Source organism: Enhydra lutris, unplaced genomic scaffold (assembly GCF_002288905.1).
Source record: "Enhydra lutris kenyoni isolate GAN:26980312 unplaced genomic scaffold, ASM228890v2 scaffoldscaffold27, whole genome shotgun sequence".
In the NCBI taxonomy this organism is placed as follows: Eukaryota; Metazoa; Chordata; class Mammalia; order Carnivora; family Mustelidae; genus Enhydra; species Enhydra lutris.
The window spans coordinates 19,107,733-19,127,395 of record NW_019154111.1 but is presented as its reverse complement, the minus strand read 5'-3'; the positions used below and the strand labels follow the sequence as shown (position 1 = coordinate 19,127,395).

The following is a 19,663-nucleotide window of genomic DNA, read 5'->3' as shown; positions in this document are numbered from 1 at the left end:
CCTTCCAACCTTTATGAAAATGTTTATTACCATCCCAAACCCACACAATCTCTGTCTTCAAGTCCCCCCTCATGTTTTGCACCTCCCTTGACACCTGAGCGTTCCTTTCTGGACAGAAGTCCATGCTCATGATCTGCATTAGACAACTTGCTGAAGGATTGGTCTTTGTCATCTCCGTATCGCCATAAAGCCTATGAAAAGTAAATTATATTTGCACTTATTTTAATTGTATTTGATGTATTGTTATGTAAACATATATGACCTTCATGCTGAAAAGTAGTCCATGGTATAGTGAAATATTTTCTTTTTCTTATTACAGATGATCATAGTAGGGTTAAGCTTGCACAACTTGCTGAGAAAGATGGCAAACTGACTGATTACATCAATGCCAATTATGTTGACGTAAGCATGCTTCAATTGAAACATTTATGAAATTGTATTGAACTATGAGTTTACTATACCACTGAGCTCTACTTACATGGTGCTTAATGCATGGGTTGTATGATAGATAATAAAAGATACAAATCAGTAATAGGACATTCCATGGGTAACGGATTTCAGATTGAAAAACATTCAAGTCCTTGCCCTGCTTCTTCTCGTGGGTGAGAGGTCATTCAGGTTGGAAATGAATGTTCAAGGTAGAATGTTTACATATATTTGGATAGGTTTAAAACTCCTTAAATGTGAGGGACAGGACACCCGCTTATTTTGAATGTCCCACAATTCCCAGCCCAATATTGTCTCGATAGCACGTCATCAGCAAATCCTGATGGAGAGATTCCCAAGGCAGTCCTGGCTAAAAGGCAAACATGTGATTACTAAACCAGTTATCGACCTTATCATCTCTGGCACTTTTCAGGATACCCAGTTATGTGGGACTTATTAGAGCTCTCCGGGGACCACAGGCCACTGACTAAGTTGACTGGTTTTTCATTGTGATCAATTGCATGTCAGAGGAGCTCAGTTATTTTCCTGACCCTGACCTCGCAGTCTAGCTGCCTTTGGGTCCAGTCTGTGTGGAATAGTTAATTCGAAGTGAGCACCACATAAAAACATACAGCGGATTTGGTAGAGGCAGCCCCCCTTGTTTCCAGAGGGTGGAGTGTGTGCATCACATCCAACACGGGCTTTGGGGTTAGAACCGGTTTTGCATTCTACCCTGTCCCTGGGTGGCCAGGAAAGCTCGGAAAGCCGCTTAACTCCCCTGAGCTTCTCCCCGTCTCCAGATCAAGGGTGATGCTTCCATTTTGCAAGGATTTGGGTAAATGTCCGTAAAGCATCTTGGGTGCCAGTGGGAGCTCGGTAGAGGGTAGCTGGCAGTGATCAGCCTGGCTCAGAACCAGCAGGGAGATGGGATTTTCCAACTCTGTAGACTGCTGAGCCGCAGATGCCTTTCAAAGCAGCACAATTAAAGACCAGCGTAGGAGATAGACTTAGATTAAATGTACTTAGACTAAAGGTGTAGAGTGTCTGTATCAAAGCAAAGACAACTTTTTTTTTTTTCCCCACAAAGATCATAGTTAAAGAGTTGCTGTCTTTGCTAGTACTACCAAGTTTCTCCACCATTGCAGGATTCTTTTTTATGGTTTCTCTTTATAGAAGAAAATGCACTGTCCTTAAAAACTTATATACTGAACAGCAAAAATGGTGGAGAATCAGTAATTTAGTAAAAAAGTGATTGTCGTTTGTTTCTTTAGGGTTACAACAGACCAAAAGCTTACATTGCTGCCCAAGGCCCACTGAAATCCACAGCCGAAGATTTCTGGAGAATGATATGGGAGCACAACGTGGAAGTTATCGTCATGATAACAAACCTCGTGGAGAAAGGAAGGGTATGTAGGTAATCTATTATCTCTTCCCCCAAATAGTACTCAGAAGTGCTTTAAGTTGCTTTTAATAGAGTCAACATCTGGAAGCAGCAGAAGTTAAGAAGGCTAATCAGGATTCCTTTCTAGTAAGTATGACAGCTGAAAGGAAACTTAACATTGTAGGACAGCAAGTTTCACTATAAATCAAGCTATCTGCTATTTATTTTTTTTAATATTTATTTATTCTTAGAAAAAGAGGGAGTGTGCGGGGCAGGGTGTAGGGGAGAGGGGGAGAGAGAGAGAATCCTCAAGCAGACTCCCCACTGACCGTGGAGCCAGATGCAGGCCTGATCCCAGGACCATGTGATCACGACCTGAGCGGAAATCCAGAGTCCAACAGTTAACTGACTGAGCCACCCAGGCGCCCCCTAGCTGTCTGCTACTTAAATGCATTCTTCATACAGTGAGAAAATGGGGCTGGTTGCAAAGCAGTACAGAGTGAAATAGATTTTAATTCCCTGCAGCTGGATTCTAGTTCTGCTTCACAGTGACTCAGTACATCTGGCTTCCCTTTCCTCATCTGAAAGGGGAAATTTGGACCAGATCCTTTCAAGTTTTTCAGCTCTGTAATTCTATCCCCGGTCTCCCTAAAACTACTCCCAGTCACATAGAGAGAAAAGAAACTGTTTGGAAGAGTGAGGGAGTCCATTCCTGTCCCGGTGTTAGACTTCTGCTAATTTCAGGGACAACTCTTACATCGAGCATCTGAAATAGGGAAATAGTATCTTTTCTTTCTCTTTTGCAGAGAAAATGTGACCAGTACTGGCCTGCTGATGGTAGCGAAGAGTACGGGAACTTTCTGGTCACTCAGAAGAGTGTTCAAATGCTTGCCTATTATACTGTGAGGAGTTTTACTTTAAGAAACACAAAGATAAAAAAGGTGAGTCCACAAATGAAGGACATCGTCAGTTAAGTAATACATCTGGTGTTTTTTTAAGTGAGCGGGTGGTACAAGCAAACAGGCAGAAAAGATAGAGAATTAAAGGCATTAAGAGTTCTTATCACAGCCACATCTCATCCCCAGAGGCGTCTGCGAGGTCCTAAGGGCCCACCATGGCTTTGGAGCCACACTGATCGTGGTGCTGGTGGTTGCCGTCAGTGTGAGGCAAAAATGAAGGTTCCTGCTCCTCGTGAGAACTGCACCTCCAACTAAAAATACCACAGATGGAAACAAGGAAGGAAAGAAAAACAATGACATAAATCAGAGTTCTGCAGAGAAATGTGTTGTGTGTTTGTGTGTGTGTGTGTGTGTGTGTGTGTGGTGTGTGATGGACATTGAAAGAGAGTTTGTTTGTTTGTTTGTTTTTTAAGATTTTATTTATTTATTTGACACAGAGAGAGAGATCACAAGTAGGCAGAGAGGCAGGCAGAGAAAGAGGGGAAGCAGGCTCCCCGCTGAGCAGAGAGCCCGATGCGGGGCTCGATCCCAGGACCCTGAGATCATGACCTGAGCCAAGGGCAGAGACTTAACCCATTGAGCCACCCAGGTGCCCCAAGAAAGAGATTTTTTTTAAGGTTTTATTTATTTTATTTTAGAGAGAGAGTGTGTGTGTGTGAGTGGGGGGAGGAAAAGAGGAAGAAAATCCCCAGCAGACTGTGTGCTGAGCTTGGAGCCCAACACTGGGCTAAATGACCCTGAGATCATGACCAAGAGTCAGACACTCAATTGAGCCACCCAGCACCCAGAGAGAGAGAGAGAGAGAGAGAGAGATTTTAAAGGGATTGACTTCACACCAGAAATTCAGGCAATATTTTTATGTTTTAATCGCAAAGAAAATTCCTTCTTCAGGAAACCTCAGTCTTTATTCTAAAGGCCTTCTTCAGTCAGTTGGAGAAAGCCTACCCACATCACTGAGTGTGACCTGCTTTACTCGAAACCTATTAATTTAATGTTAATCACACCTAAAAAGTACCTTGACAAGGAGGAGCCCATGGCTGGCTCCGTCAGTAGAGCCTGTGAGTCTTGATTTCAGGGTTGTGAACACCCACATGGGGTGTAGAGATGACTTTAAAAATAAAATCTTTAGGGGCGCCTGGGTGGCTCAGTGGGTTAAAGCCTCTGCCTTTGGCTCAGGTCATGATCCTAGGGTCCTGGGATCGAGCCCCGAATCGGGTTATCCGCTCAGCAGGGAGCCTGCTTCCTCCTCTCTCTCTGCCTGCCTCTCTGCCTGCTTGTGATCTCTGTCAAATAAATAAATAAAATCTTAAAAATAAATAAAATTGAAAAAATAAAAATAAAAATAAAATCTTAAAAAAAAAAAAGTCCTGATGGGAACATCTGGTATGACTGGTATTTGGCCAAACTACTAACCACCATAGGCTAGTCAAATTCACACATGCAAGTAACCATCACGAGCAACAGCGTATTTTTGTACCTCCCTCTGTTACCACCGAACTCCGGCTGCTGTGTAAGGACCGGTGCGTGTGCATGTGTGTGTTTGTGTGCGCGCACATCCGCGTGGGCTCCTGTGACCAGCTCTCTGAACCCTTGCAGGGCTCCCAGAAGGGACGACCCAGCGGGCGTGTGGTTACACAGTACCACTACACTCAGTGGCCCGACATGGGGGTGCCGGAGGACTCGCTGCCAGTGCTGACCTTTGTGCGAAAGGCGTCCCACGCCAAGCGCCATGCTGTGGGGCCCGTTGTTGTCCACTGCAGGTGAGTCTCAGAGCCACATTTCAAAATCCACAGAGTGGCTTCCGCTAACAAAGAGGGAATCCGAGGAACAAAGGTTTTGCCAAAATCAGGATGATTTCGTGGAGTGAGGCCAGTGAGATGGCACTCCCATTTTCAAAAGCTTTGACTGCTAGGACATGAATATGCCAGACTCCGAATTTGATTGCTGAACATTTCAAAGCACCAGATATTTTTTATGATGCTTATTATTCTATTGAACTGTTGAATTGGATTTTAACGTATTAAATATGTGAGGCAGGAGGATCAATGTTTTGTCATTAAAGAAACGTTTATTACGATATAATGTCATAGGATAAAAATGCTTGGGACATAACCCCTGTCCCCAGGAGTTAGTGGTCTCTTGTAGAGTTGTTATGTCAGGTTTATATGAGAGAAACCAAAAGGTACAGAGGGTGAAGAATTTGGCGAAGTACTTTTAAGTTGTTTTTAAACAGTTTGGGATAAAAATTCTTTTCTCATTTTTTGAGTTCTCTCCAAAATATTAAGGTGTTATCAACTCACTATACTCAATTACTTTATTTCCAAGGCTAATTTGATGAAGAGATATAAGGATATTTCAGGCAAAGAGAAAAAAATGTGTCAGAGGTTTTAATCAAGTATTTTTCAGTTAAAATAAAAATAACAGGACGCCTTGGTGCCTCAGTCATTAAGCGTCTGCCTTCAGCTCAGGTCATGATCCCGGGGTTCTGGGATCAAGCCCCGCATCAGGCTCCCTGCTCAGTGGGAAGCCTGCTTCTCCCTCCCCCTCTCCCCCTGCTTTTCTCTCTCACCATTTCTCTCTCTGTCAAATAAATAAATAAAATCTTTAAAAGAAAATAACAGTTAACATTTCCTGATTGTGTGCCAAGCTTTCTGACCACACAAATCAAGCTGATTTCTATGTACACTATTTTTATCAAAGCGTTGTATGTGTTTTTACAGAAGTAAGTGTTTTCCTTTGATAAACAGCTTATCTGACACATTCTAATTATCTATCTCAGGAGTTATCCTCAAAGTTTGAGAGACCTATCTTGAGTTTTTTCATCTGTTAGCCTCATGATAAGCTGAAAGAAGGAGGAAAATGCAAGAAGAAGAGCTCTGAAGGTCAGGGATTGTTTCTTAGCAAATGGAGGAGGACCAGGGTATTGTGAGGAGCAGGTGCTAATTTTCCACTCTAGCACTTCCTACTTGTCGGAGATTTGAAAAGACTCCCTGTCTTTGAATTCCGTCCCTCCGGTAGAGGCTTTGAAGAAGTCCATAGATAATGGCCCTTTAGAAATGACTGAAGTTATGCTTTATTCCTCACGATCTCCCTGAAACGATATTTTCAGCTGAAAGCCTTATCAAATTCTTTTTCCAATTAATGTGAAAACCTTTACACAAACATGTCTACCCGGCAACACAGACCCAGGATCTTTTCTTTTCTGAGTTGGGTGAAGCCGATGCTTTCATTTTCCTCAGATGAAGTGTCTAGTTGCTGTGCTCTGATACGGAATGTTTTCATTCTCTATCCTATATGATGATTAATAAATGCAATTACTGAAAATCTTAGACTCTCGAATGAGTGAATGAATGAATTAAAAATCTCCCACAGAAATAGGCTGTTTTACAGTTTGACCTGTAGCCCCACATTAGAAAGCGAACAATTTGTTACTTGAAGCATTATGCTTAACAACGAAATCGTTTGGTTTGGGATTGCTAAATTATGTATTATGTGGCTCAGTCGCTTGGGGAAGATAATCATTTTAATTTCCAAGATAGCCAGGAGTGACCTGTCTTCAAATGTATCTAATGCTTGACGTTGAAGCGGTTCTTGCTTTGCGTTCTCTCCAGCGCCGGGGTAGGCAGAACCGGCACGTACATCGTGCTAGACAGTATGTTGCAGCAGATTCAGCAGGAAGGAACCGTCAACGTGTTCGGCTTCCTAAAACACATTCGTTCCCAAAGAAACTATTTGGTGCAGACCGAGGTATGAGAAAAAGGATACTTGTTGTTGTTGTTGTTGTTGTTGTCCCCCCCTCCCCCAACGAGAAGGACACTATTTATCTAAGGGCTGGAGGTGTCACAAAATGCTAACCCTGGATGGACCAGACTTTGTTTTACTGGGTTGAGTCCTCTCATAGGGCTTCTGTATTAAAGTACTGCCAGCTGGGGGGGCTGACAACAACAGAAACGTCCTGCCTTACAGTTCTAGGGGATAAAAGTCCAAAATCCATGTGCTGGCAGAGCCATGCTGTGTCTGGAACCTCTAGAGGATGATTCTCCCTGGTCTGAGTTTCTGGTAGCCCTGCCTGTTCTGGGCGGTAGCAGCCTTCCTTCATTCTGTCTCTGCCTCCATCTTCCCAGGGCTGTCTTCTCTGTCTGTGTGTCCAAATTCCCTTTTCTTAGAAGAGCGACAGTCACTACCTCATCTTAACTAGTTGCACCTGCAGCAAACATGTTTCCAAACGCGGTCACATTCTGAGGTCCTGGTGGGGGGTGGTTAGGGCTTCAGCATATCTTCCTGGGGGACACAATTCAACCCATGACACTAGGTAATTGCAGTATATGTCCTAGATGGACGAGCTACATTTTGTCTATTTAGTGACCGAATGGGGAATAACTTTGAAATGACACTGACGACAGAGAAGATTTAAAAAAAGAAAAGAGTCAGTGGATCAGGCAGTGCCCCTCCCTGCTAGCAAAACCTCAGATTTTTCCTGAATATAGTGAATAAATGCATTCACTTTCGTATTTTAGAAGTATGGTTATGCTCAAATTATATCCCTTTTTAAGCCCATATAGTGTATATGATGCAGGACAAAAGTCTGTATATCTGTATATCTGTATATATTTATTTCTAAATAAAAATGAATTTAAGTTGGAAAGTATGTATGGCAGCTTGAGAGTAATCAGAGACAAATGGCCATGTGGGTGGTAATCAAACCAAACAAACTTCATTCCATGGAGGAAATGACACTGTAGTCAGATTAGACCGGGGAAGAGTCCCATACAGGAAATAAGAGACGACTATTAAAAACTGTACGTAAAAGTGCACTAAGTAATATAGGACTGGCTAAAAGGAGACTTGGAATGGACAGAAGAAGAAGACCCATGAGAAATACAGAATCAGGAAAGTCCTCATGCAAAACATGGAAGCAGGTGGCAGGTTTGAAGGCTGGGCAGAGAACATTGTTTTCTCTCTTTCCCACCAATGCCAACACATACAAAGGAAAGAAATGAGGGCCGAGAAGAGTTGTGTTGTCTCCTGACTGCTTCCTCTCCTACATCTGATTACCTGCCAGGTCTAGTAAGCAATCTTCTGTGGGTCCATCCCTGCCATTATGGAAGACTCTTTTTGTCCATCAGTGAAAAATATCAACTTTTGTACTTCAGTATGTTTAAAGAAAACCTGAAATAATGTTCCCCTTTGTCATTGTTTTGCCAGGAACAGTATGTCTTCATTCACGATGCTCTGGTTGAGGCCATACTTAGCAAAGAGACTGAAGTGCCAGACAGCCACATTCATGCCTATGTCAACACGCTCCTCATTCCTGGACCAACAGGCAAAACGAAGCTGGAGAAACAATTCAAGGTGAGTTCTCGTGGAAGCCTCTTGGATGCTACCATCCAATTAAGTGTTCCTACATCTTCTTATTTGAGTTGACAAGGCCATGTGGGTGGGTTCAGAGCACAGTTGGTGCAGTGCCTTTGCGTTGTTCTTTACAGTGGGCAACAAAGCCCCATGGTCAGTTTCAAGGAGAATCTTAATTTTGACTAGCAAGAAGAAAAGTTCTCAAGAACTCTAGATTAATGTTTGCAATGGCAAACTTGGTCCAAGAAAGGAGGATACAGAGCATAACAGAAAGGACAGGCAGACCTCATAATACAGACTGCAGAAGTGCTCTTTTCTCTTTGAAAAACCCAGACCACTTCACGACGAGTGATCTGGCTCAGGCTGTTCATGCCACTCGTGGGGAAAAATCTGTCTCACTTGAAGGCCCTAGACTAGAGAAGAGGCCACCCCAGAACAATAGCTTTTCAACCCCAATTTCTCCCACTCACCTTGTCACAAGGCAGTGAGCTAGAGAAGGGAGTATGTTTTGTTCAATACCATACCTTACAATCCTAGTTCTCTGGCTTCCAGAAATCTGTCAGCAAAGAATTCAGAAAGTAGATCTTACGGGACCCTGTAGCTGTGCTAGGGGGATTTGCCTAGTTGTGGTTTTCCCACAGAATGGATATCCTAACCTCTTCCTTCCCAGGATTCCCAGAGAAACAGGGCCAGTTTCTGAAGAAGGAATATCTAGAAAAAAAATCGAAGGACCCTGGAAAAACCCAGGAGAGTGAACAAAGCTTGAGATCTCAGGGCGGTTGTTTTCATTTTCTCCCCGGGCTACAACATAAAAGTCACTCTCTAGCCACTACGAATTCCTTTTGATTTTTTGTCTATCAGTCAGCACCTCTTGTGCCTTTGGAGGAGTAAAGAAAGATGAGAGGTGAATGCTGTGCTTTGAACCTCCCATCAGGAAGACATAAATGTTTTTATTCAGCAAAGCTTATCTGAGTGACAACGGAACACTGAAGAAAGAGAAAATATGAAGTTTGGCTTCCAGAAATAGATAATAAAGGAGAATAAAACATAAACATTAGGTTGTTAGGATAGCTTTCTTCTAAATTAAAAAATATGTAAATATTTTTTTCATTTTCAACAGAATTCTCCTTTTAGCATGACTTACCCCTACACTACTGCATAAAAGAATTGATATGGCTTATGTTAGATAACCCAGGATCAAAATGGAAATATCAACTCTGAGGCCAGAATCTTAATTAAGAGAGGGACATTTGATTCTTTCCTCTTAACGCCTAACTGCGGAGATACAGAATGTGTGTGTGTGTGTGCGTGCACATGCATAAGATATTAGTCATTCAGGTTTCTCCACAGATACAATTCCTTGAAGTAAGTTACATGTCTGTTTATTTCTGGGTATAAATAAAATATAAATAAAAATAAAAATAAAATAAAATAAAAATAAAATAAAATAAAATAAAAACACTAACTCAAAAAGATACCTGCACTCATATGGTCACTGCAGCATTATTTACGGTCGCTAAGATATGGGAACAACCTAAGTGCCCACTGATGGATGAATAGATAAAGAAAATGTAGTGTATTACTCAGACATAAAATATAATGAAATCTTACCATTTGCCACAAGATGGATAGACCCCGAGGGCATTATGGCAAGTGAAGTAAGTCAGAAATAACTCAGGGAAATAAGTCAGAGAAAGACAAACACCATATGATACCACTTATATGTGGAATAAAAAAAAAAGTTCATAGATGCAGAGAGCAGACTGATGGTTGCTGGAGGCAGAGGGTAGGGGATGGGCCGGTTGGGTGAAGAGGGTCAAGATGTACAAACTTCCAGTTATAAAGCAAATAAGGCTCAGGGATATAATGTACAGCATGGTGACTATAGTTAATAATACTGTATTGCATATTTGAAAGTTGTTAAGTATGTAGATCTTAAAAGATTTTGTAACTATGCATGGTAAAGGATATTTATTAGACTTATTGTGATTATTTTTCAATGTATACAGATACCAAATCATTATGGTATACACCTGAAATTAATGTACTATTGTATGTCAGTTATACCTCATTTTATTTTTTAATTTTTAAAATTTTCTTAAATTTAATTTCAGTTAATTAACATGTAGTATATGGTTAGTCTCAGATGTAGAGTTCAGTGATTGATTAGTTGTATATAACATAATGAGTTGACTTTAAAAAAATAAAACAGATTACTTTAAAAAAAAATTAATGGAAAGAGATCCATGGCAGTGGGTACATGGGGGAGGAGAGATTACTAGAGGGAAAGGAGATCCTGAGGAGGGAGGGGTAAAGGGGCAGGATTCAAGATGAGGGATTGGGGCAAAATGCAGGGACACCTAAATGGGTGTGGATAGCAGGAAGTGTACGGGCTCCAATGCTGGAGACTGAGGTAATATTCTGCGGCTTCTATTCCCTGTGTGACACAGGAGGGGTGTATGTATGGGGGGGGTATGTGTGTGTGCATGGGCATGGGGTGTACCTGGGTGTTTGTACACATATTCTAAAATGAAGATGTTAAATAGCTACTGGAGGCGAAGAGTTAATGTCAAGCAATCTCTACAGGCCTAACCCTATTCTCAGCACCTAATCCAGTTAAATTAGAAATTGACCATGAAAACCTGCCCAGAAAAAAATTGAGATATTTGGATAATGAAAATGTTCTTTTAAATAATTGACCTATTAGGGGCGCCTGGGTGGCTCAGTGGGTTAAGCCGCTGCCTTCGGCTCAGGTCATGATCTTGGAGTCCTGGGATCGAGTCCCACATCGGGCTCTCTGCTCAGCAGGGAGCCTACTTCCTCCTGTCTCTCTGCCTGCCTCTCTGCCTGCCTCTCTGCCTGCTTGTGATCTCTGTCTGTCAAATAAATAAATAAAATCTAAAAAAATAAATAAATAAATAAATAAATAATTGACCTATTAAAGAGCCAATTATAAAATCTTTAGAATTTAAGGTCAACAGAAGCATTACATAGCACAACTTTTACAATACAACTGAAGTTGTATCTAGAAAGAAATTATAGCCTTAAACAATTCATTTGAGAATAAAAAAAATAAAAGCGAACGAAATAGGCACATCATGTAAAAATGAGAAGAGAAACATGGTACACCCAAAGAGAGAGACAGAAAAATTTTAATAAAGTTAAAGCCTTATTAAATTAAATTGATATAGATAATTAAATTAAATAGAAAGAGTAATTAAATAGAAACAGAGATGAAACAAAACCAGATGTAAGTTCTGTCAAGACTGTAAAACAAAGAAACCTGTGGCCAGATTCATGAGAAAACAAAGGAGAGAGTACACAGAAATAAATATTAAGATAAAAAAACAGAGATGTAATTATAAATATTTTAGAGGTGTTTTTTCTAACTTAAAAAGCATAGTGTGAACATACTTGTGACAATACATTTGAAAACCTACATGAAAGAAAATTTTTTTAAGAAAAAGTGAGCAAGATATACTTACAAAGAAATGAGAACTCCAACTAGACCAATAACCCTTAAATAAATTGTATCATTTGCCAAAAATCTCATCTCCAAAATAAAATCTGAACTGAAAGAATTACCAAACTTTTAAGGGACAGAAAATTCCAAACTCTGGGGTAAAATATCTAGGTAGAAAACAAACCCAACTATTTTACTGGAGTAATTTTGGTACCAAAATTGTACAAAGGTAGTATAAATAAGGAAATGTATAGGCTAGTTTCATTTATGAACTTAAATACTAAAATTCTATTTAAAAATATCGGGGTGCCTGGGTGGTTCAGTGGGTTAGGCATCTGCCTTTGGCTCAGGTCGTGATCCCGGGGTCCTGGAATCTGATTCCCTCCTCAGTGCAGAGCCTGCTTCTCCCCTGTCCCTCCCCCTCCCCTGCTCATGCTCTCTCTCTCACGCTCTCTCTCTCGATAAATAAATAAAATCTTTTTTAAAAAATCAGCAACTCAAATCCAGCAGTGTGTTTTTCTTTTTGAATATTATGACCAATTAGGGTTCACAGAGTTTGTTTCAAGAATGAAGTGAAGATTTAACATTAGAAAATATGAACAAATTTAGTTACGAGAATTGTATAGCCCTCTCAAAAGATGTAGAATAAACAGTAAATAAAATTAAGTGCTATTCATAACAAAAACTTTTCGTAGGTTAGATATAGAAGGAAGCTTTCTTCATCTTACAGTGGCTAAAATATACACGTAAAACACAAAATTTAAAGTTGGAAATTTTCATAGGTTAAAAAAACAAGAAATGCCAGCTGCTGACACTTACTCAACATTCTACTGGAAATCAGGTTAAACAAAAACAATATAAAAGTAGAAAAGAATTTGCAGATGATACCCTTGTCTATGTAGAACATCAAGAGAAACAAAAGTGAAGATATTTCTTATTAGAACTCAACTCATTACAGGTCCACAGGTATATATGAAAATCAATAGCATTGTAACTCATTAGCTATCAATGGTTAGATAAAATGTAGGAGCAAAAAGAGCCAATTCAACAACCACAGCAAACAGAAACAAAAATTCTGTGGTCTCAAAAATAAACTGAACAAAAGATGCAATGAATGTGTAGATGAAAAAACTATAAAACTGAAATGAAGAGCATAGAATTAGACCCAACAAATGTAGATACAATTTTCCTGAATGGAAATATTATGAAGATGTTGGTTCTCCTAAATTAAGTATAAAAATCAGTGCAGTACCAGTCACATTCCCTCAAGATTTTTCATGGGAAATCAAGAAGTGATCTTAAAATTAACATTTAGAAAAGTAAAGAGCAAAGACATCCAAAGCAATACTAAAAATAAAAAATAAAATAGAAATGTGTTATGCAGCATATGAAAGACCTATTATGCAGATATGATCCACTAACATTGAAAAACAGACAAATCAGCCAGAGGAACCATGCATATGTGGAAAGGGTTATTGGGTAGATAGGATACCATAAATCAATGAGGGAAAGACAGACTAACCAGTAAGGGAAATTGGGACTGTTTCCATGTAGAAACAAGTAAAATTAAGTTCTTACCACACCTCAAACACTAAAATTATTCAAGATGGATTAGGTACCTAAAGGTAACAGCAATGTTTTATAACAATTTTAAGAATACTATCAATATATATTTTGAAGGCATCAGGGTAGAAAAAGACTGCTTAAATAAAAACATAATTTGCAGAAATCTTAAAAAATTATTTGGCTCTGAATGTTTCTGTGATTAAAGAGAACAAAGACCTTAACAACTTTTTAAACAGATTATAGACTTAACATTCAAGACATCAAAACCCTCTACAAATTAATAAACGATAGTGAAGTAGAAATAAAAAAAGGCAATCATCAAAGAAGAAACCTAAATGGCTAATGAATGCTACAATTCACAATTTCACAGTAATGAAGGAAATGCAAATCAAAACCATTGTCTACCACTTATCGTCTATCAGACTGTCAAAAATTAAATGCTGATGACTCCTAATGCCATGTGTGGGTGTTAAGAAACATACGAGAGATGCTCATTGCTACAAAGTTTAGAAAAGCAAAATATTGGAAATAATCCTGACATTTGCTAGTTGGGGGAATAAACATCAAATAGATTATTTGTGAAATGGAGTACGAAAAGAACGAATGAAATCCAACTATATATACACATATATATACATATATGTATATACACACACACACACACACACACACATCCCATGCAATTTACCCCCAAGTGCACTGTGAGATGTAAGTGGAAGACAGAGCTCCCACCTATAGAGGAAGCCATGGGGAAGATCCTGCTAGGGCTGGACATCAAACTAGAGGATGTTCTGTGCTGCTTCTGGCTCCCCTCATGTAGAGAACATCGATGTGCCAGGGAATAAATTCAAGGAATTCTTGCAAAACCAGATATATGCATATTCAGTATCTTATCTTGGTTTCTTGGTTGGGTCACGTGTGTGTGTGTGTGTTTGGGTGACTTAAATAATCTATATTTTTCCTTGACTTCCTTTCTCAGCTCCTGAGTCAATCAAATATACAACAGAGTGACTATTCTACAGCCCTGAAGCAATGCAACAGGGAAAAGAACAGAACTTCTTCCATCATCCCTGGTGGGTTATACTGAATCGGGGGGGGAAAAAAAGTGTTTTTTATAATAGAAGCCTTTGAGGCAATATGACAGTATTTTTACATCTTGGAATGAATTGATTCGCTCAGTATTTTTCTAATTTTGCCTGATAATGTATCTGTTAAAAAGGACTCTTAAATCCTGAAGTCCATCTAAAAAATGTAAAACACATAGAAAAACTAGCTTACAGATCAAAGACACTCAACTTGAGACATGCAGCTGTGCTTTGCAATATGGGGGTGGGGGAATGGGTATGGAGCTGTGAGCCTGGTGGTTCATGACGCATGTTCTGTGTTCCAGTGGAAAGATCAAGGGTTGGCATTTCATCTCTGATTGGGGAAGGCACAGACTACATCAATGCCTCCTATATCATGGTAAGTCAGAGGAATCACTGGAAAGCTACCTACCAGCTTGTGCTACCAGAACCCAAACCAGCATGGGCTTCCTGAAGCAGTGGCTGCAGATATAGGTTAGCACTACTGGTGGGCGGAAGTCAAATCTAATGGCCGCAGACCACCGCCTGTATGGGCAGATAGAACAACAGCATTCCTTGATATTTTTATGTGTGCTGGGACTGGAGAACCCTCAAGCAATTCAAATCAGTAAGTGCAGGAACCAAACTCCCCATCGAGGACTGATGAGAAGATAGAATGCGTCCACTCAGCCATCTAAGAGGCTCCATTTCATTTACCCTGAACAGACCCAGGACAGGGCAGCTTCAGAAAAGCCTGCCTCCCTGGCTTTACCATAACCCAGGTGTGCAGAAGTGCTGACCCAGCGGACTGGGCTCATTTGGAGACCAAGATTTCTAAAGACACAATCCTTTCCTTCTGTGTTTAGATTTTCTATGAGAAGGGGGGGTGGGTTTAGTGGGCTGTTTTGTGCCCCTCATTGCCATTTCAAGTCTTTCAATCATAGAGCTTGGCCTCAGATGAAAAGGTTGTAATTCCCATGCCAAAATCACTGTTTTGTTTATCCAGCAAAGAAAACATATAGGACTATTCAATTAGAGAAAGACAGTTATCTTATGATCTCTCTGATGTGAGGAATTTGGGAGGCACACCAGGGGGTCATGGGAGGTTGGGAGGGGAAAAAATGAAACAAGATGGGATCTGGAGAGAGACAAACCATAAGAGACTCTTGTGTTCAGTCAGTATTTGCTTATCATCATACAGGAACATAAGAGACTCTTAATCTCACGAAACAAACTGAGGGTTGCTGGGGCGGTGGGGGGGAAGGGATGGGGTGGCTGGGTTATGGACACTGGGGAGGGTATGTGCTTTGGTGAGTGCTATGAAGTGTGTAAGCCTGACGATGCATAGACCTGTACCCTGGAGCAAATAATACATTATATGTCAATAAAAAAGTAAAAAATAAAAATAAATTTTAAAAATTTTAAAAAATTAAAAATACAGACTATTTAGGACTTTCCATGCAGAAAACAGGGAGATGTGTGGGGGTAGCATCTGAATACATGCCACATCCAATGAGACCATGGGAATTAGGGACAGGAACTCAGAGACCCAGAGCAGAAGAGGTCAATGGGCCATGATTTTAGTGAGCAGCAACATGGAAATCATGACCAATCCAATAGCCCCAGGTTCCATGTTTCTGCAGCAAAATCTGCAGAGTGCCTCCTGATTCCTCTCCGATGGAGGAAGGCAGGGTGTCTAGACACCAAGGGGGTTCTGTTGTCAGTAGGTGTATGATCTGGCATCTTGCCTTGGGATTTGTGGAAAGTGGGAAATATAAACCCCCCTCTGGATTTCCATTCTGTCTAGTGTAGGAGACATGGTCCATGTGCCATCTTGGTAAGTCTGCTCCTAGACATGGTAGCTAAGTAGACTTGGGCACAACACTTAACTTCTTAAGCCTCAGTTTCTGTCACATAGTACTTCTGTGAGACGTAGGGGACTTAAGAGGAAGAAAATGCTAGTCCTGTGCCTGGTGTATAGAGGCATATAGAGTGCCTTGTAGACATCAGCTATAATGATCACATTGTTATTTACCAATACAATCTAGAAATAAAAAGACTCCCTAGAGTTAAGGTCCATTAGCTTAAACACGTATTTGGAACATTTAAAGTCACATGCCAGACTCTTTCTATTTTTGGTTTCGTAGGGTTACTATCAGAGCAATGAATTCATCATCACCCAGCATCCTCTTCTCCATACCATCAAGGATTTCTGGAGGATGATATGGGACCATAATGCCCAGCTGGTAGTTATGCTTCCTGATGGTCAAAACATGGTAAGCCCCTCGCCCCCAGTGACTTTTGGTACTTGCCTTATAGGAGATAGCAAGTCACAACACCCAGAAGGCCAAGCATACCAACAAATTAAGTAATTTTTTTCGGCTAATTAACTAATGTCACTGGAGTTGCGCCTTGTCTACTATTGGGCCTCATTTGGTTATGTCACCTCCCAGGTCTGACGTTATTGAATGACAGTTTTTAAAAACAGTAAGTTGAAATGAACTTACATTTAAGTATTCTGTGATACTGCTGAAGAAAAATAGAATTGCAACATGCCATCAGTCCATATGCTTCTGTTTACGTTTAAAAAAAATAAAACTCGGGATATTTGGAGAATCCCTCAGTTTAAGGAGATCTATAGAAGTACAAAAAAAAAAAAAAGGCCTATTTTGTTCAGGCTTTGCACATATACTTAACTGGAAGATTTATTTCTTAGCTCTAAAGTTAGACTGACCATTCCAGATGACACGGGAAGCTGCCAAGCTCTTAAAATCACTTGAATCTTCTCTACTCAGTTATCGTTTACAGAAGTAACAACTTATCATTGTTACTGATGAGCTAAGCTCAAAACAACAAAGCAACAGTTTGGTTTCTGAAGTGTAATATTTTATTCTCCGCATCAAACTTGTATAAGCCTCAGTATTTGAAGAGTATGTTTTGAGATCCAAGGAAAAATTCGAGTTGAATTTTCTGTGTCAACTAGTTAATTTTATTTCGCAGCCTGACTTATTAAACATATGATGAAAATCCTACTTCTTTGTTATTTAAACCTCCAGGCAGAAGACGAGTTTGTTTATTGGCCAAATAAAGATGAGCCTATAAACTGTGAGAGTTTTAAGGTCACTCTTATGACTGAAGAACACAAATGTCTGTCTAATGAAGAAAAACTTATAATTCAAGATTTTATCCTAGAAGCTACACAGGTATGGACGTAATTGACAAATTTTCATCTTAAGCTTTCAAGTTATGTTAAATAGATGCTGGTTTAAGGGTCTTCCCTAGAAATAAAAAGGAACCTAATTTCTTACAAAACTGATTACCCAAATAATCAGTTTTACCTTACTTTCACTTTCATTTTGCAAATCCTATAGAATCATTAAACATTCATCGCCACTAAACTGTACCATTCACACACGGGAAATCAAGGATTTCCCTTTGACTCCAGAGTAGTTCTGACAACTTAAATTGAGAATAAACTCTGTAAAAAAAAAATAATTATAATTTCATTAATCCTAATTCTCATGCTTTAAGGGAAATTTTTATCTTGAATTCTTCTAAGTAAAATGAGAAAAATATTATCTACCAAAGTGAGCTTACCGCTATCTACCAAGAGACAGCGTGTTATAAGTGAAGAAGAGCTCTGACAATGTGCAGTATAACGAACTAGGATCGTTTTGCTAATTCTTGGTTATCTGCAAGGCAGCAATCTGAATTCCTTGTCAAGAATTATTTTTAGAATTCTAGTACAGTACATAATTTATTCTACAGCCACAGTAAAATGCTAACAGATACTAATAATAGGGAGTAAGGCACGTGAGATGCAGAATATGTCCCCAATCGGAGAAAGGTTAAATCATGTCTTAGATGATTTCAATGTTGCACTTTACTATACTGTAGTTCTGAAAGTGGCAAACCGTATAGAATTTAGGTTCTGTCGCTTATTTCCCATGTAGCATCTGACTGAGTCCACTTTAGGAATCTGGGGGTCGGAGGTCGGAGAGCTCTAAAGGCGCGCAGCCTGGGCTAGTCCCTGACGCGCGAACCGGCAGACTGGATGTCCGTCCCCCTTGCCAGCATCTCCCCGCCCTGTCATGTAATCCCACTCTCCCCTCCATTGGTGCTAGTATTTGTAGGGGTCTATGTTATTTTTAAAACAAATGTTAACACTGAAGATGTCTTTTTTTGTATTAAGTAGTGGCACAGAGACGTCTTTGGTACATGGTTTCAGAGTTCGATTGCCATCATGAAGCCACAAATAAGACTTATTTTTAGAATGAAAAAGAGATTACATTTACACATGGGAAATGAGGCATCACAGCAGTTTCTTCCCTCCAAGACGGAGGATGGGCCGTAACCGCTTCTGTTCCCCCGCGCGTGTGATTCGGTTCTGTTACCTTCCTGTCATTCCTGACTCTTCTAAAAATATTAATTTTTCTCTCTTCTTACAGGATGATTATGTACTTGAAGTGAGGCATTTCCAGTGCCCCAAATGGCCAAATCCAGATAGCCCCATTAGTAAAACTTTTGAACTTATAGGTATTATCAAAGAGGAAGCTGCCAACAGGGATGGGCCTGTGATTGTCCATGATGAGTAAGTTCCTCTCTGCCGACTCTTTTGTGCCTGAGCACTGTCCAAGTGGTCAGATGGTTCTGTTTTCTTGGTACTAACATAATGCTCTAGGCCAATTGTGGTGACTCATCCAGGGGAGATGATCAGCTTTTTATAAACAAGGTTAATATAGAGTCCGTTGTTTTGTTTTGTTTTGTTTTTTCACTTCTCTTGGAGCTCCTGTTGAAGGCAGAAGATGGGTACCTGCTCACAGGAATGCGTTCTTCCCTTGAATGCTGAGAACCCTTTGTGTGATGAGTCAGTGTTTTGGCACTTGGATTTTCACAGGTCCTAACCAGAGAAACATTTCTAAGTTATTGACGTACCAGATAGGATTAAAATTGATATAGATTTTATTTACCAGGAACAGGAATCTGTCCAATAGATCTTTCCAGGCTCCTGTTATGAACAAATAAAAAAAAAAAAAAGTGTATGCTAGGATTACATGGTTTTTTTTTTTAAAGATTTTATTTATTTATTTATTTATTTATTTATTTTATTTATTTGAGAGAGAGACAGTGAGAGAGAGCATGAGTGAGGAGAAGGTCAGAGAGAGAAGCAGACTCCCCATGGAGCTGGGAGCCTGATGCGGGACTCGATCCCGGGACTCCAGGATCATGACCTGAGCCGAAGGCAGTCATCCAACCAACTGAGCCACCCAGGCGTCCCGGATTACATGTTATATATATATTAGATATTAGTTATAACTTGTCAGATCATTGTGATTTATTGCCAGCCCTTCCCGAGTATAAAAATAAATGTAGGGGTGCCTGGGTGGCTCAGTGGGTTAAAGCCTCTGCCTTCGGCTCAGGTCATGGTCTCAGGGTCCTGGGATCGAGCCCG

General features: G+C 40.1%; 1 protein-coding gene across 1 annotated transcript in view; it reads left to right on the top strand.

Moving 5' to 3' along the window:
• Positions 1–19,663, top strand: part of LOC111151984 (protein tyrosine phosphatase, receptor type Z1) — a 179,361-nt gene that overhangs the window by 156,233 nt on the left and 3,465 nt on the right. The window contains exons 18-28 of the mRNA XM_022510240.1: positions 320–402; positions 1,698–1,832; positions 2,614–2,748; positions 4,363–4,526; positions 6,378–6,513; positions 7,972–8,118; positions 14,127–14,220; positions 14,538–14,611; positions 16,359–16,487; positions 17,268–17,414; positions 18,660–18,802. Of these exons, the coding sequence (XP_022365948.1) occupies positions 320–402; positions 1,698–1,832; positions 2,614–2,748; positions 4,363–4,526; positions 6,378–6,513; positions 7,972–8,118; positions 14,127–14,220; positions 14,538–14,611; positions 16,359–16,487; positions 17,268–17,414; positions 18,660–18,802 (1,387 nt within the window). The remainder of the gene's footprint in view (positions 1–319; positions 403–1,697; positions 1,833–2,613; positions 2,749–4,362; positions 4,527–6,377; positions 6,514–7,971; positions 8,119–14,126; positions 14,221–14,537; positions 14,612–16,358; positions 16,488–17,267; positions 17,415–18,659; positions 18,803–19,663) is intronic.